Source organism: Aquarana catesbeiana, linkage group LG07, assembly GCF_042186555.1.
Source record: "Aquarana catesbeiana isolate 2022-GZ linkage group LG07, ASM4218655v1, whole genome shotgun sequence".
NCBI lineage: Eukaryota > Metazoa > Chordata > Amphibia > Anura > Ranidae > Aquarana > Aquarana catesbeiana.
The window spans coordinates 36,769,236-36,787,551 of record NC_133330.1 but is presented as its reverse complement, the minus strand read 5'-3'; the positions used below and the strand labels follow the sequence as shown (position 1 = coordinate 36,787,551).

Sequence of the window (18,316 nt, the reverse complement as noted above, 5' to 3'; positions counted from 1 at the left end):
ATGATGCAATGGTCTCCCTGGTGGAGACTTTAAGTCACATGGAGACCACGCAGAAGAGCAATTGGGAGACAAGGACAGAGCGTTGTCACCCAGTAACAGGAACTGCTTGCACAAGGACCTTTCATGGCAGGACCACCAAGGCTTTTTTACTCAGAGAATAGGTGCAGGTACTCCCTCCTTCCGAGTTACCCCCTGTCTCTGTCCCCTACCCACCTCTGAGCACCCCCCCCTTACTTCCACCCCCCTACCCACCTCCCAGTACTGCCCCTTTTAGAGAGTACAGAACCAAGTATCATTTGTGGGGCTCAAAAATTTGTATGGAATTTGTAAGTGAGAACAATAAAAGCAGTAAAAAAAGATCCCCTGTAGCCAGCAACAATAGACCCCCAACAGCAATAATAGACCCCCAGCAACAAATTACTCCTCCAACATCAATGGACCCCTCCTTCAACAGTAGATCCCTCCCAACAACAACTGTCCCCCTCCAGCAACAATATACCCCCCACCAGCAATAATTGACTCCCTGCAACAAAATACTCCCTCAGCATCAACAGAACCCCCTCCCTCAACAGTAGAACCTTCCCAACAACCATTGACCCCCCCACTAGCAATAATATAGCTTCCCAGCAACAATAGACCCCCTGCAACAAGATACTCCCCCAGGTTCAACAGTAGAACAGTAGAACCTTTCCAACAACAATTGACCCCCTCCCGCAACAATAGATCCCCCACCAGCAATAATATACCTCCCCAGCAACAATAGACCCCTTGCAACAAAATACACCCCTAGCATCAATAGACTCCTCACTCAACAGTAGATCCATCCCAATGACAATTGACCCCCACCAGCAACAACAGACCAACCCCTAACAAAAGATCTGCCCCTGCAATTATAGACCCCCCCCAGCACCCCTTACCATTTCCTACATTCAGTGCTTGAGGTGCCGGAACTGCATTCTTCTGCACTCCCTTTGAAAAAAAAGCCCTGAGAACCATTATGTTATCAGGGACCCTTTTATACAAAATCATGTTTTACTCGTCTCTTCCATCGCAAGTTTTGCGTAAACTAATTGGCACATTCCATCACGAGCGTCATCACTTTCTCTATAATCACTCACGCAGTGCCATCCTTGGCCCAGATTGAGTTCCAGGAGAGATCAGAAACGGGCGACGCAGGTTGTGCACGTTTTGAAGATCGGACACTAACTTTATCTGACAGCGCCTGCCTTTATTTTTCCATCAATACATAAGATCAAAGTTAAAACAACTCTGCAAAGCCAGCGTTCCTTAAATCCTTTAGGAATGCGGCATAATCCGCGGGGCAGCTATGGAGGGTCGGTGCTATGGGTGCCCCATGGCTGTGGACGAGGCAGCGGTCTCACGAAAAAAAAACAGCTGGCGTTTAGGAGATTGGGAGCCCAGGCTCGGGGGGGTGGAAGGGCATTATACCACTTCATCCAATCCTTCTACCCTGCCAAAGTCTGGAGGGAGGACTTTTATTAGATGTCAGAGACAAACAAATGGAGTATATTTGAGTATCTAAAGATATCTGTACATTGAGGAAATCGTCAAGCTGATGAAACAGCTACTGGACTTTCTGTACTTTGCGACGCACCTGTATAACACATTGGCTTGTATTATCGTTAAAGGGTTAAGATGTATCTAAACCCAAAAACAAAATGTAATAATATTGCATCTTACCAGTTCTTGGATGTGGTGGCTGCATTCGCTTTCTTTTTTTTAAGCCTTTTTTCCCTTTTTCTTTCACCTGGTGATTCTGCCATTAATACACTTCCTGTTCTAGGGTGACAACACTCACTCTCTGTACTGTATCAGGACCACAGAAACAATATAGGACCATGGGAACCCCACTGTCCTCTGTTGTCCATACCAGAGGCACATGGGGCTGTGGTCCTCAGAAAACAATGCAATTGATAACAGCCAGCACAGGCCGAAATCAGCTCACATAATTTCTGTAAGGGTCAACAGGTATCCTAACCTTTTGAGACGGGAATGAGGGACACCTACCAGCAAACGTATGTAGGCATGGGATACGCCCCCTGGCACACCCCCTTAAAGGAGAATTAACCAAAGAAAAAGATTAATTAAATCCACAAGGGCTTTTTTTTACCACTGTGACGGGAGGACCCTTGGAACCCAGAATCCCTTGGAAAGGTTGGGAAACCCTTGTTTCAGCTCCCCATGCACCTCTTATGTAATATAATATAAATATATCTTGGATTACTTAAAATGGGACAGTAATATTTATCCACAATATCTCCCAGGATATATGTAAAGACTATTCTTGGTTTGTTTGATTCTGAATTCAACATGTTAGTTGAGAGAGTTGATCACATTGGGCTCTGTACAATGTAGGAGATGAGCCGACTCCTGCTGGAGCTCCTGCTATTGTGTGAAGGTGTCCTGTGTTTATACTTATGATAATGTATAATCTACTGTGTGAAGCTCGGTGACAACAAGTCTGACCTGTAGTGAAATCCTGATTAATCATGACAATGCTCAGGAGGGCACGGAGTCACATCGGCTGCTTTAAGGGATTAGTTAATTAGCTAATGTTAATTAGGTTTCTGGTTACAGGTGTATTGTTAGAGTAATATGAGCAGGAGGGGGAACCTCCTCTTCTACTGTATATAACACTTGTATTTTGGTTCTAATAAAACAGTCCATGTTCAGCAACTAAACAAGTATCGTCTTGTTTTGTGCTTGTGAGCGGTTGGAATATCTGATATCTATATTCAGACTGGGAGGAAGCAGTATATTACGAAAGCACTCAAGTGGAGTGTGTGACGTTTCGTTACAACCACTACTATTGCTTTATATTGGCTTTTAAAATGTACAAATGCAGCAATTTAGAATTTGGAAGAAAGGTTTAGCACTGGGAAACACTTTTTGAAAGATAAAAAGTGCATTTTATATACAACTATATAGATCAGACCAAAATGAGGGACAAATTTTGAACTTATCAAGCACATATAATAAAAAAAAACTTTCAATTTTTTAACAGTTATGGTAATATTCAAGACTGCTGATAAGGCAGTACAGCCGGCCCTCCTGTACCAGGCCTTGGCCCCATCAGTTCGAAAGGTGGGCCTGGGCACCTGCCGGGCAGTAGTGCTGGCTGTATTCCCTTATTGCTGATACCAATCCTCTTGTGCCTCTCCCTGCAGCGCTACCGCTTCTACTCCTATTTCTTCCTCCGGCAGCTTTGCTGGGGGATCAGCTCTAGTATTTGTGCCCCACCCACTTGCTGTCTGAGCCCCCGCCCATGTGTCCCTTTCCCCTGCAGCGCTTCCGGCTTCCCTCCTCTCCTGCCGACAGCTGCTGCAGGCACGCAGTGGGTTATTTCAGGATGGAGAGTTCGGGAAGGGGCTCGTAAATATGTAATTTAACCGCTTCAGCCCCGGAAGATTTGGCTGCTCAATGACCAGGCCATTTTTTTTCGATACGGCACTGCGGCGATTTAACTGACAATTACGCGGTTGTGCGATGTTGTACCCAAATAAAATTGACGTACTTTTTTTCCCACAAATGGAGCTTTCTTTTGGTGGTATTTGATCATCTCTGCGGTTTTTATTTTTTGCGCTATAAACAAAAAAAAGCGCGACAATTTTGAAAAACACACAATATTTTGTACCTTTTGCTATAATAAATATCCCCATTTTTTTTAAAAAAAGGTAATTTTTTTTCTTCTACATATTTTTGGTAACAAAAATCATAATAAGCGTATATTGATTGGTTTGCGCAAAAGTTATAGCATCTACAAAATAGGGGAAAGATCTATGGCATTTTAATTTTTTTACTAGTAATGGTGGTGATCAGCGATTTTTATCGGGACTGCAACGTTATGGCGGACACATCGGACACTTTTTACACATCTTTGGGACCATTGGCATTTATACAGCGACCAGTGCTATAAAAATGGAAGGGATTAACACTAGGGGATGATCAAACGGTTTACTGTGTTCCCTAGGGAATGATTCTAACTGTGGGGGGAGGGGACTGACTGGGTGAGGAAAGCGATTGGTTGTTCATGCTTAGTATGAACAACAGATTGCTCTCCTCGCCCCTGACAGCACGGAGATCTGTCTGTTTACATTGACAAATCTCTGTTCTGTCTCTGTGTGGAGCGATCGCGGGTGCCCGGCGGTCATCGTGACCACCGGGCATGCACATGCCCACTTACAAAGAAATGAAGGGTCTATAATTTTTATCATAGGTGTATTTTAAATGATTGAGGAAGAATATCAACCAAAAATACAGAAAAAATACATAAAACAAATGCTATAAATTAAAGAGGTCATACTTACCTCCGCTGTGCAGTTGGTTTTGCACAGAGTGGCCCTAATCCTCCCCTTCTGGGGTCCCTCCATGGCTCTCCTGGCTTCTCCTCTTCTCGAGTGCCCCATCGGAGAAGCGGGACACCCATGCGGGCGCGCTTCCATGTCCTGCTGCTGCGTCTGTTCCCACTGTTCCCCCCCGGTGCCCGCGTCACTGGATTTGATGGCAGCAACAGGAGCCAATGGCTGCGCTGCTATCAATCTATCCAATCAGGACACAAGACACCGGCCGGAGCTAGTGTGCTTGTTCCCGTGGCGGGAATTAAGGGGCTCGGGTAAATATAAGGGGTTCGGGGGCACTGCTGCACTAAAGAAGGTTTTTCACCTTGATGCATAGAGTGTGTACTACTAGGAGAAAGACTCACCTAAGCTCTATTGCTTTATTGAAGTTGGTGAGCGGAGTTGTTGTACTGGCTGTGTGAATTCATGGTAAAAAAAATCGCCGGCAACCCAAAGCTTCTTCTTATAGGAATTTTATTAGGCACAATAGCAGTGTACAATCCACAAAATGCTAAGTGTGTACTACTAGGCTTAATGAGTTTTCATTAGCTGCCCATTCAGGTGGTATACAATCAGACAAGCACCTGCACTGCACAGTTGTTGGCAGAGCTAAATGAGATTGAACAATGGGATTGTAATGTCTGTGTGTCCAGCTCAGCATGCCTACCAAGGTTTGCAATCCCACAAAGTGGAAGTTTGTGTTTCCCCCGTGCTTGCCGTACGCTCTGTTTCCCATCAGTGTAGGATTGCTGTATAAGCTCAATAACTGGGAATGAAGCCATGCTGTGCTCCCTCCGGGAGACCTTATGAATTGCAGGTTGAGACAAAACACATTTTCTGCTTTGAGTTAAGCATAAAAGCCATTGTGTATGTGCATGTTTGTGTGCATGTGTGAAAGATCTTCTCGCCTCTCTGTTTCGTTTTTGTGCCAGGCAAAATATAGAGGTTACAGTAACCAAAAATCTATAACAAACAGAGAAGGAATATCCAAAATGAATAAGAACTACAAATCTGAAAATGAAAAAGTACTTGCTGTAATCTGTGGGGTGGCACGCATGGACTGCAGGGGGAGGGCACCTGGGCAGATCAGAAGTTAGGACCCCTCCTTAATGCTCATGCATTTGCTCCAACTTTATGCATCCCTTTCTGTAACAGATGCATCTGGCTTAAAGTGGACCTACACTATATTACCAGAAGTATTGGGACGCCTGCCTTTACACGCACATGAACTTTAATGACATCCCAGTCTTAGTCCGTATGGTTCAATATTGAGTTGGTCCACCCTTTTCAGCCATAACAGCTTCAACTTTTCTGGGAAGGCTGTCCACAAGGTTTAGAAGTGTGTCTATGGGAACGTTTGACCATTCTTCCAGAAGCGCATTTGTGAGGTCAGGCACTGATGTGGATAAAAAGGCCTGACAGTCTCCACTCTAATTTATCCCAAAGGTGTTCCATCGGGTTGAGGTCAGGACTCTGTGCCGGCCAGTTAAGTTCCTCCACCCCAAACTCGCTCATCCACACTATGTTGCCAAAAGTGTAAGTGGGATTATGGTGTGGGGTTGTTTTTCAGTGGTTGGGCTTGGCCTCTTAGTTCAAGTTAAGGGAACTCTGAAAGGCGTCAACATACTAAGGACAATTTGGATAATTTCGTACTCTCAACTTTGTGGGAACAGTTTGGGGATGGCCCCTTCCTGTTCCAACATGACATTAGTGCCTGACCTCACAAATGCACTTCTGGAAGAATGGTCAAACATTCCCATAAACACACTCCTAAACCTTGTGGACAGCCTTCCTAGAAGAGTTGAAGCTATTATAGCTGCAAAGGGTGGGCCAACTCAATATTGAACCCTACGGACTAATGCCCCGTACACACGGTCGGATTTTCCGACAGAAAATGTGTGATAGGACCTTGTTGTCGGAAATTCCGACCGTGTGTAGGCTCCATCACACATTTTCCATCGGATTTTCCGACACACAAAGTTTGAGAGCAGGCTATAAAATTTTCCGACAACAAAATCCGTTGTCGGAATTTCCGATCGTGTGTACATTAATCCGATGCATAAAGTGCCACGCATGCTCAGAATAAATAAAGAGATGAAAGCTATTGGCTACTGCCCCGTTTATAGTCCCGACGTACGTGTTTTACGTCAGTGCATTCAGAACGATCGGATTTTCCGTCAACTTTGTGTGACCGTGTGTATGCAAGACAAGTTTGAGCCAACATCCATCGGAAAAAATCCTAGGATTTTGTTGTCGGAATGTCCGAACAATGTCCGACCGTGTGTACGGGGCATGAGACTGGGATGCCATTAAAGTTCATGTGCATGTAAAGGCAGACGTCCCAATACTTTTGGTAATATAGATAGTTATTTACTAAAATGGAGGTGTGCAATATCTGGTGTAGCTATCCATAGAAACCAATCAGCTTCCATGTTTTATAGTAAAAGCTTAATTGCACAAACTAAACTTAGAAGCTGATTGGCTACCATGCACAGCTGCACTGGATTCTGAGTGCACTAGTTTTAGTAAATCTCCCCTATAATGTATTTCTTGCTTTTTGACACTTCGGAAGTTAACCCTCTCTGTTTGTTCTGTTGGCCATTGTCACTAAGACAAAAGGTGATGGGAGAATCCAAAAATGTGACCAGAACAGAAATAAGGAGCAAACCTTACACTTCCCCCAGTCACCACAGGTACTGGGGGAATTTCCACTCACTACCTGTTGTGTCATAATAGCTATAGTAGGTGGGCAGACCCGGGAACTTAGCACAGAGATCTTACCAATAGAGTCCCCAAAATAAAAGAAACTCTCAGTGGGTTGAATTTTCCAACATTTACTAAAATTAAAATCCTGTTTTTTGGTGGACTGGCCCTTTAACAGTATGGCCGGTTTACATTTATAGGATTTAAAGTACCAGAGTGGGTTCATGCCTGGAATTGTATACCTCTCTGGTGTTTATTCTCAGAGATGTAATTATGAATACCTTTGATTTATATGGATTAGTGTGTATGGGACACAGGGGGATTGCGGTCATTTCTGCACTGAATCTACCTCCCAGGAGCAACGCTACGTCATTGTAAACATCGAATAGTTTATGTTGTCTCTGTTCTCATAATATTTACCTCTTCCAATAGCTCATGCATGAAACTACATGCTACATAATACAATTTACTGCAATTTACTAAGACTACTAAGATTTCAGAAGTTCTCCAGTAGATGTCAAAGTCAGTTTTTCACCGCCGTTAAGGACTCTTGCCCATGGACACTGTGCATACAATGAAATAATGAAATAAATGGGTGTATTTTGGCACCTCATAATCACAGGTGGTGTGTACAGCCCGCTACCAGCAGCCTGTCAAAATTAATCGAGAAAGTATTTTTTTAATCCATGAAATGTAAGCAACTATACTTTTTGTATTTGAAAAACTCTTATCAAACAAAAAAAAAATAGCTTTTTTGTATTAGAGGAGTTGTTTAGAACTATATAGTTGGAAGGGGATGCAATAGGATTACTTGGGGTGGGTGAGTGTGCATAGTGGATGTCATGCCCAGACCTCTTGTAGGATAATTTCCACACAGCCTAGTTCCGTGTCTCAGGCTGCATTCTAGTATATAAAATGTATTTTAAAGCAGTGGTGGCCCATCCATAGGGGGCGCAGGGGTGCCGCCCCCCCCCCAAGCTATTCACCAAAAAAAAAAGTCACTTTAAGAGTGTCCAGGCGCCGGACACACAGCGGTTTATGGAAAGCTTCCCAGCTTGCAATCAGCTGATTGCAAGCTGGGAAGCTGATTTGCCTGTGTTTAGGGAGTGTTGGGGGCGCAAGCGATGTGCCCGCAAACACTCCCCACTCTCCAGTGATTTGTCATTGTTCCTATTCTTTTATTTTAATGGCCGGGACCGGAAGACGGTGGACGGTGCTTTTACACCGCGTGTCGCTTCTGGTTTCCCAGCTCACTGTGGTTGGAGGGAGTGGACTGAGATGGACTGGCGCGTGGTGACTGATTAAGTGAAGGCCTGACTGACTGACTCCGGAGCTGAGCGGCGTGGCTTCTAACGGTATGTAAACCGTTGCGGGCCTCAGGCTCAGTGTGTGTCAGTGACAGTCTGTTGTGTCTCTCTGCTCCTAGCTAGCTCTAGCTGACTTAGTCAGTCTGTATGTGGCCGCGGCCCGCGAGCCACCCCTCCGCTCCACACACAATCCCCTCCACCCCTCCACAATCCCTGGAGGCCTGGACCCTTCCCTCATTCAGTAAGTTGGTCCCTTCCCTGCGCTTCTCTGCAGTGCTCTGCTCGCCTCTCATTCCCTCCACTCGCTAGGGGGTCTGTACTGATGGTGGGGGGGTTGTTTGTCGTGGGGGGTCTGTGCTGTTAGTGGGGGGGTGGTTTGTCCTGGGGGTCTGTGCTGATAGTGGGGGGGTTGTCCTGGGGGGGTCTGTGCTGATGATGGGGGGGTGGTTTGACCTGGGGGGGTCTGTGCTGATGAGGGGGGGCTATATACCCTGATCTGTGATGCTGAGCTATATACCCTGATCTGTGACGCTGAGCTATATACCCCGATCTGTGAGGCTGAGCTATATACCCTGATCTGTGAGGCTGAGCTGTATACCCTGATCTGTGATGTTGAGCTATTTACCTTGATCTGTGATGTTGAGCTATATACCCTGGTCTGTGATGCTGAGCTGTATACGCTGATCTTTGAGGCTGAGCTATATACACTGATCTGTGAGGCTGAGCTATAAACGCTGATCTGTGAGGCTGAGCTATATACGCTGATCTGTGAGGCTGAGCTATATACCCTGATCTGTGGGGCTAAGCTATATACCCTGATCTGTGAGGCTGAGTCATATACCCTGATCTGTAATGCTGAACTATATACCCTGATCTGTAATGCTGAACTATATACCCCAATCTCTAATGCTGAACTATATACCCTGATCTGTAATGCTGAGCTATATACCCTGATCTATGAGGCTGAACTATACACCCTGATATGTGAGGCTGAGCTATATACCCTGATCTGTGAGGCTGAGCTGTATACCCTGATCTGTGAGGCTGAGCTGTATACCCTGATCTGTGAGGCTGAGCTATGTACCCTGACCTGTGAGGCTGAGCTATATATATATGTTTCAAGTTCTGTAGTTGACTTTTTTTTCCCCTGAAGAACTTCTTAAATTTTTCCTATTGCTTTTAATTTTTCGTTCTAATTTTCTTTAAATTGTTTCAGGATGGATGAAAATTACAATCTCCTTCCTCACGGAGTCAACTTTCAAGACCCCATTTTCCCCAACACACCGGAAAACAATCGCATTTTCGCCAGTATGTTTCAGTTCTCCAACTGTGTGGTCGGGACAGATCCTCAGGTCTTCTCTCCAGACTGGGAAGCTCAAGAGGACAATAGGGTGAGCAGAGGACAAACATCTGCTGCTTCACGTTATCCCGTCCTTATCTGTGTCCCCTACGCTGACTGTTTGTTAATTTTTCCTTTGAGGTTTTCAGGTTATTCCATCATTTCCTCATTGATATTTCCTGGCTCACATGTCTGTTTTGTAGCCTTGGTCTTCGTCAACCTTTTCCAGTTTTTGAATATGATCTTTTTTATTCAAATGTTAAAAGAATATAGCACTTTACAGATAGGGAAAAGTACATTTGGTTTCTGTGGGCCATAATTCCAGACAGGCATTAAGTTCGGTGTAAACCTAAGACTAGGAAATATTTAATATGTTTCTTATTAACCTAAGACTAGGAAATATTTGATATGTTACTTATTAACCTACGACAAGTCTAGGAGATATTTGCTAAATGTAGACCTAAGGCAAGGAGATAATTGATACATTTTGTGTAGACATCTAGGAAATAACCCATAAATGAAGGAGATAAAACTAAAACTAGGCGATGATTGACAAATTACATCTAATGCTAGGAGATGATTGATCAATTGGGTGTAGACCTAAGAAGGCAAAAGGATGTTTTGGAAAATATATTTAAAATTGTAATATCTGGGTCTACATATGAGACGTCTTCTTTCCCCTTCCAAGTCACCAGTTTGTTATGACATTTTTTAAGGTTGACAATAAAAACATGAAAATGTAGCTCAAATGTTAAACTATTCCCCCTGTACACTAGCAGCTACTAAACTCGAGTTTAGGAGCTTTTGGTATTGTTTTGCCATAGCTCCTAAACTCAACTCCATAAAATCCTGTGTCAATGTACACATAGGCTTTTAGCAGAGTTTAGGAGCCGCTGCTGTTAGGTGAGCTTCAACCACCCTTACCTGAACGTGAAAAAAATCACGTTCAGGATTGGAAAGTTTTAACCATCAGATGTGGGAAGACACAAAACCGTAGCAAAATCGCAGTGCGATTTTGCTGCGTTTTGCCGTGGCCGGGGTAATTGTAGGCAGGGTGTACTTGAAGCCTATACACACATTCAAGGTGGCTGGGGGAATGCTTTGTCTTTGCATTTTGACATTGGGGAGACACATATCAGCCCTGTAAGATATAGCCTGCATCACCGATTGGGTGGAAATTTGCCAACAGGGAGTCAAGCTCTAGATTGACTTCAGTTTAACCACAGTGCATATACTGTACATGGATCGAAATTTGGTTGGTCCCTGCTTAGAGATTGTTTTCTTTTCTCTACAGTATATCAGATGATCCCTTTGGAGCACAAGTTGTATAGTTATGTTGACCAAGAGGGGGTAAATGCCATGGTGGGAATAAGTGTTACCAATGAGCCTGAACAGATCCCTGACTATGTAGAATTCTTCAATGAGGCTGTTTCCTTCCCCTCCCTGATACAGGATCTCCTCAGGACAGAACTGAGGACAGATTCATGCAGTTTGAAGAAAAAAAGTGTATTTGGTATTATTTGTATCCCCACCGGACATATATCACATTTTCTGTTCCAGTGTCAAGGGGACAGGAAGTGAAAAAAAAACGTAAATCCACCAATAGGAGCACAGCAAGAAAAAAAAGACAAAGGTTTTAACCCTTCTCATTGAGATCTAAATCTAAAAAAAAAAAAATGCTTGACTGGTGTTGTTCTTTAATAGCTACTTTTTTATGAATATTACATCTCCTTTGTCTTTCCCAACAATGAGAACATTAAGCTGATGTTAGACTGTATTTGTTGAGACAGAAAATCTTCTATTTCCAACAAAAACAGTTCTTCCTTTAAATACAGCCAATATTAGCTGCGTTTACAGAATGTTTGATCCTTCTTGGTGACTTTAATGTGTCTTATGTCCCTTTTTTGCAGTTGATGTGTGATTCAGTTCAAAGGGCTTTGTTGGAAGAAGAGGAACGTTCAAAGACCTTATCCCAGAAAGTCCGTTTCCTAGAGAAAGCCAATTCCCACCTGCGAGAGAAAGTAAAGAACCTAAAGAGAGCTCTACGTCAGGCCACTGTGGACAGTAAAAAGGAGGTCCTCTCCAAACACCTCATGGACAAAGAGAAAGCTGTCAGTGAAGAGGAACTAAAACCTGACAGCCACAAGAAGGTTATAGCTAAGTCAACCAAGAAAACAATAGGCAACAAGTTGGATTAGTCTCTAGACCTTGTAATATCTTCTGGAGCAATACCGCACTAAATGGTACCAGATATTGAGGGCGAAATGAACAGAAATTTAAAAGAAAACCTTCATACTTCTGGAGCTGCAAGGTCATTATATAGACAGTTATCATCAGTATTAATATATGTTACATTCTCTTTCTGAAATAGAAAACAACCACAATAATTATATTCCGTTTCTCATCTTCCTGCATTATGTTCTTCCATAACCAATTTCAGTATTTTCATCCAAGAAAAAGTGCATCAGCTGCCCTGTAACACCAAAGACTTAGCTTTCAATGGCACAAATTTAAATCAACTACTAAACCTAAATTGCAAGTTAACCCATGTAAAATATTTTTTTTTTATTATTTGTGTGAATAAATATGTAAAGGTTCAAGAAACGTATTGAAGCTAAATACAGTATCTATTAAAATGTGGTGTTATAGTGGTGAACGAAAACTTCTGGCACTTGGTGCCAGTTTTTGTTGCCAGAATTATTTTTTCTGGTGTGTGGGAGGAAACCGTAGCAAAATATAGAGCATGCCCACCTTAAATATGGCTACCAAAATATTCCTACAATCACTGTTATTGGTTGGCTATGGTAAAGACATTGGTGGACTTCATTCTGAGCTTGCTTACCAAAAAAACATTGGTCATGCTACATTCTTCCGAAGTATGGGAGGAATGAGAGGATGCAAATAGCAACTTTTTGTCAGGATGCCAAGCAACTGGCAGCCACTAGAGACAGTTAATCATTCATATGAAGCACCCAGGGAATGACATAGGGAAAAAATTGCAGATGATCGTCTGTCCAGTAAGCCCATAGCAGAGTATCTGTGAATTTTAAAGAGAAACAGCCAGCAAGTTGTCTGTGTCTGTGCTGTACATAGCCTGCGCAAAGAGCAGAGCTGTGGGAGTAGCCCAGCAGGTTCCACCCACTACAGGCGGTCAGCAGACAACTACAGGAGGGGGCGGAGACAAGACCAGTCACCCTGCACAAAGAGAGAGCAGCAGTGAGTGGTCTTAATTACAGGAAGCTCCTGCGCAGAGGTAAACCTTCACACTAAATTACTGCACAGATCTGGAAGAAATACACAAAGTCCACCAAGGTTTAAGTAAAAATACACATGCCTCTTTTATTTAACTAATATTTGCTTCTTCCGGAGTTCATGTTGAATGTTTTCTTACCGTATCAGTCAGTCATGCACAGTGTAGTATTAAGCAGCCTCTGGGAAGTAGCTGTGCAACCAGGAAGACAACAGTGTTATGCTAAACCCTGCCAACTTTAGATGTAGACAGTGGCGTCACTAGGGGGTGGCTTTTGGGGCTATACCCCCGAATCTGGGGCCCATAGCCCCGAGTCCCAGGGTCCCCTACCAGAGACTTTGCAGCCATGCGGCGGGCAGCACGCAAGAGCCGGAGAGCGGGCAGGCAGCAGGGGAAAGCCGGGCGGGTGACAGAGCAGAGAGATGACATCATCTCTTACCGCCTGGCCTGCATCACCGCTGTTCCTCCCTTACTGTGCAGCCACAGGCAGCAGAGAGATTGCATCATCTGTCACTGTGCGCCCTCTCTCTGGTGACCCTGATGTAAGCAGCGGTTCTTTGGGGACTCTGAGGTAAGGAGGGGCTCTCTGGGCACCCTGATGTAAGTGGGGCTCTCTGGGGACGCTGATGTAAGGCGGAGGCTCTCTGGGGACTTTGATGTAAGTGGAGGGCTCTCTGGGGACCCTGATGTAAGAGGGGGGCTCTCTGGGGTCCCTGGTGTAAGTGGGGTCTCTCTGGGGACCCTGATACAAGGCTGAGGCTCTCTGTGGACTCTGATGTAAGGGGGGCTCTCTATGAATTCTAATGTAAGGGGGGCTCTCTGGGGACTCTGATGGATGTAAGGGGTGCTCCCTGGGGATCCAGATGCAAGGCTGAGGCTCTCTACGGACTCTGATGTAAGGGGGCTCTCTTTGGACCCTGATGTAAAGGGGGGGCTCTCTGGGAACTCTGATGTAAGGAGGGGCTCTCTGGGGACCCTGCTGTAAGGGGGAGGCTCTCTGGGGACCCTGATGCAAGGCAGGGGCTCTCTGGGGACTCTGATGTAAGGGGGAGGTTCTCTGGGGACCCTTATGCAAGGGGGAGGCTCTCTGAGCACTCTGATGTAGAGGAGGCTCTCTGGGGACCCTGATGTAAGGGGAGGCTCTCTGAGGACCTTGATGTAAGGATGGGCTCTCTGGGGGCCCTGATGTAAGGGGGCTCTCTGGGGGCCCTGATGTAAGGGGGGCTCTCTGGGGGCCCTGATCTAAGGGGGGCTCTCTGGGGGCCCTGATCTAAGGGGGGCTCTCTGGGGGCCCTGATGTAAGGGGGCTCTCTGGGGGCCCTGATGTAAGGGGGGCTCTCTGGGGACCCTGATGTAATGAGGGGGTCTTTGGGGACCCTTATGTAATAATATATAATGTTCTATATACACACACACGTATATTATATACATGTGTATGCCCGCCCAAGCGTAGACCTAGCATTGCCCCTGGATGTAGATGTAATTGTACGATGTATATTTTAATAAAATGCACAAAAAGCGTGTATGGTTAATTTTTGTTCTGGACTGGAAAGCCAGAGGTTAAATTTGGCCCTTATGTAACTTCTAATCTAGTCCTTTGAGGTCTAGAAGCAGAAGGCTGTACCACACGCCTCAAAAAAAGGACCCATGGTGGGTACCGAGCACTCGCGGCAGGGACTCTCACCCACAATATAAGTGCACATTGTCAGGTGTCTTGGGTGCAGCTGTGGACTTTGTAATATAGTCTGTTGTACAAATATAGTATTTTAATGTGACACATGTTACTTTGTTACAACTATACCTCCATTTTTTTTGTCACATTTGTTTTTATACCTTTGCCATGATATACCCATGTTATGGTAGATAACAAAAATAAAATGTCACTTAAGAAAAAAAGAGACATGTATTCATATATTATTAATGTATTGTATATTGGTCTCTTACCCTCTCTCACTCTCTTCTGTCTCTCTTTTTCCCCTCTCCTCTCTCTCTCACCTTTCCAATGTCTCCTCTTGCCTTTCTCTTCAGTTTTCCAATCACTCTTCTTATTACCCTTTTCCTCTCTCCTCTATACCCTCTCCGCTCTGTTTGTCATTTGTGATTTTCTTCTCTTCCCCTTTTCCAGTATACCTTCTCTCTCTCTCTCTCTCTCTCTCTCTCTCTCTCTCTCTCATCCCCTTTCTCTTTTTTCTTTCTCTTCTGACTTTCTAATATTTTGTCTCTCTATCTCCCCCTCCACTCTCTCCTCTCCTCTTCTTTCTCTCCTCTCTGTCTCCACTTTCTTCTCTTTTTCCAGTGTTGCCCCTCTCTCCTCTTCTCCCCCTCCTTCCTCTCTGCTCCCTCTCTCCTTTCCCCTCTGTCCTATGACTTCTCCCTTTCTTATCTTTCCTTTCTCACTCTCCACTTTCCATTCTCTCCTCTCTGTCTTCACTTTCTAATCTCTTCCCCTTTTCCTTTAACAATGTCTCCCCTCTCCCCTTTACTCCTACTTCCTCTCCGCTCTCTCTTTCCTCTCCTTTCCCTTTGCCCACTCTCTGTCTATTTTCTGCTCCCTTTCTAATCTGTCTGTCTGTATCTCTCGCTTTCTTTCTCTCTCTTTTTTTATTCTCTCCTCTCAAGCTCCCCTTTCTAATCTCCTCTCCTCTTTCCCAATGTCTCCCCTCCAACCCTCCTCCATTTTCTCCACTCACTCTCCACCCCTCCTCTCCTTTACACTTATTCTTTCTATTCTTGCTCTCTCTCTCTTCTTTAAGATGTACTTGTAATGTGCCATATCATTATGCAATAGATGCTATAGCGCATTCTCAGCAAAAAAGGAAATTCCCCTAGTGGTGGACTTTAAAGGCACATGTAAAAGAGCGTAAAGAGAGTATATAAAGTATAAACAAAAATGTATTGATTTGACAACATAGTAAAAACATCAGACAAAAAATATATCAGAAGGAATTCTTTGTAAGGAATGCGAATCATATACTAATACACAGATGTGATGTTGATACCAATATTCTTGCACCCGACGCGTTTCGGAGTTACTTAGCCTCCTTCCTCAGGGGTGGATATCGGTTTACAGAAAATTCTATGTGAAAACAATATATTAACAAGAGACAATAAGCAAATAGGTCTATATAACCATGAAAGCATACATACAGGCTATACTTTTTCATTTAATTCCTACTTACATTGGCACTGTGTAGGCTGACTTGGCATTCCAGAACAGTTAAAAACAAAGGCACTGACATTGTCTATCTATCCAGCGTATTCCCGATTATGGTAGATAGGAGTTTATTCTCATATTCTAAGTGCTGTTACTTATGCGTAAGAGTGGGGAATTTAGTACGTATGAATTATTTTTTTCTCCAAAAAATGGAGAAAAGCCCAAAAAAATGTGAGGGGCTTACAGAGATTTTAAAAACCTGAAGCTCCACTGAGGCTGAGGGTGGATCCTGCAAAAGTGTAATGATGCACATATGTAATAGCCAATCATTTTGGTCATAGACTACAGTGAACAAAACTAGATAAAGTGTTAATAGTAAGAATAAACCATACCTAATAATGATTCAGTGGATGGTTCAGAGGAGTGTATATAAGATAGCTGGTATTGGCTCAAAGGATATGTCTTGGATAGCTGGGGATAGTAGTAGAGAAATTAAGGGGTATAAAGGTACAATTAATTCATTGACATTCATTAAGACATTGAGGCGTGTCAGTATCAAGAGGGCTAATGGCACTAGATTATAATAAATTAGCTAGTATAGTATATAGTGTGGAAAATTAAAATGGTTAATAATATAATTGACCAATCGGATCTCAGTACATACAGATCCACTACCCTATGATATTCATGTTTTTTTAGTTTACTGCTCCATATTTTATGATGGAACATACAAATGCATAGGTCCTCACTCTAGTCTTTATCTACATGTTTAACAACCTTATGCCGCGTACACACGAGCGGACTTTACGGCAGACTTTGCCCGGCGGACTTTTCAACGGACTTTACGACGGACTTTCTGAATGAACGGACTTGCCTACACACAATCAACCAAAGTCCGTCGAATTGGTATGTGATGACGTACGACCAGACTAAAATAAGGAAGTTCATAGTCGGTAGCCAATAGCTGCCCTAGCGTGGGTTTTTGTCCGTCGGACTAGCATACAGACGAGCGGACTTTTCGATGTTTCAAATCTAAGTCCGTCCAACTTTCGAGAAAACAAAGTCCGCTGGAGCCCACACACGATCGAATTGTCCGACGAAATCCCGTCCGCCGGGCAAAGTCTGCCGTAAAGTCCGCTCGTGTGTACGCGGCATTAGTGTCCGTCTGGCTTTAATGGTAAAACTAAATTTCAGGCAAGTAGCTAAATACACAGTCAAAATACACACTATATTACCAAAAGTATTGGGACACCTGCCTTTACAAGCACATGAACTTTAATGGCATCCCAGTCTTAGTCTGTAGGGTTCAATATTGAGTTGGCCCACCCTTTGCAGCTATAACAGCTTCAACTCTTCTGGGAAGGCTGTCCACAAAGTTTAGGCGTGTTTCTATGGGAATGTTTGATCATTCTTCCAGAAGCGCATTTGTGAGGTCAGGCACCGATGTTGGACAAGAAGGCCTGGCTCACAGTCTCCCCTCTAATTCATCCCAAAGATGTTCTATCGGGTTGAAGTCAGGACTCTCTGCAGGCCAGTCAAGTTCCTCCATCCCAAACTCGCTCATCCATGTCTTTATGGACCTTGCTTTGTGCACTGGTCCAAACCATTTGGTGGAGGGGGGATTATGGTGTGGGGTTGTTTTTCAGGGGTTGGGCTTGGCCCCTTAGTTCCCGTGAAGGGAACTCTTAAAGCGTCAGTATACCAAGACATTTTGGACAATTTCATTCTCCCAGCTTTGTGGGAACAGTTTGGGGATGGACCCTTTCTGTTCCAACATGACTGCGCACCAGTGGGCCAACTCAATATTGAACCCTACAGACTAAGACTGGGATGCCATTAACGTTCATGTGCGTGTAAAGGCAGACGTCCCAATACTTTTGGCAATATAGTGTATAAAGAATCTGTCATACTTGCCAAAAAACTTGTGATTCTGTTCAGCTAGTTCTAGGATCTAGACACCCCAGCCAGAAGGCCTAGACAAGAATCGGACTGCCACTGCAGCAGCAACTCAACTTTGTCAAGACACGCACCACAGCCTGCTGACTGGAGAGTTAAGAAGCAGCAGCACATTGTTCTCTCTGTGACTGGTTCCTAGTGCTGCTGTACAGGGATTAAAGAAGAAGAATATCAAGATAAATTCTGCTCTGAGAAAAATATGTGCGCTACTATTATTGCCCTTTTTTTTCCCGAAAAAAAGGAGTTCTC

At 44.1% G+C, this 18,316-nt stretch overlaps 1 protein-coding gene across 2 annotated transcripts in view; it reads left to right on the top strand.

Moving 5' to 3' along the window:
• The window catches only part of LOC141102936 (coiled-coil domain-containing protein 3-like), a 49,413-nt gene extending 34,580 nt beyond the window's left edge, over positions 1-14,833 (top strand). For both annotated transcript variants that reach the window (XM_073591989.1, XM_073591988.1), the window contains exons 3-4: positions 9,585-9,759; positions 11,618-14,833. In XM_073591989.1, coding sequence (XP_073448090.1) covers positions 9,585-9,759; positions 11,618-11,905 — 463 coding nt within the window. In that variant the 3' untranslated portion in view covers positions 11,906-14,833. The remainder of the gene's footprint in view (positions 1-9,584; positions 9,760-11,617) is intronic.
• The last annotated feature ends 3,483 nt before the right edge of the window (positions 14,834-18,316 follow it).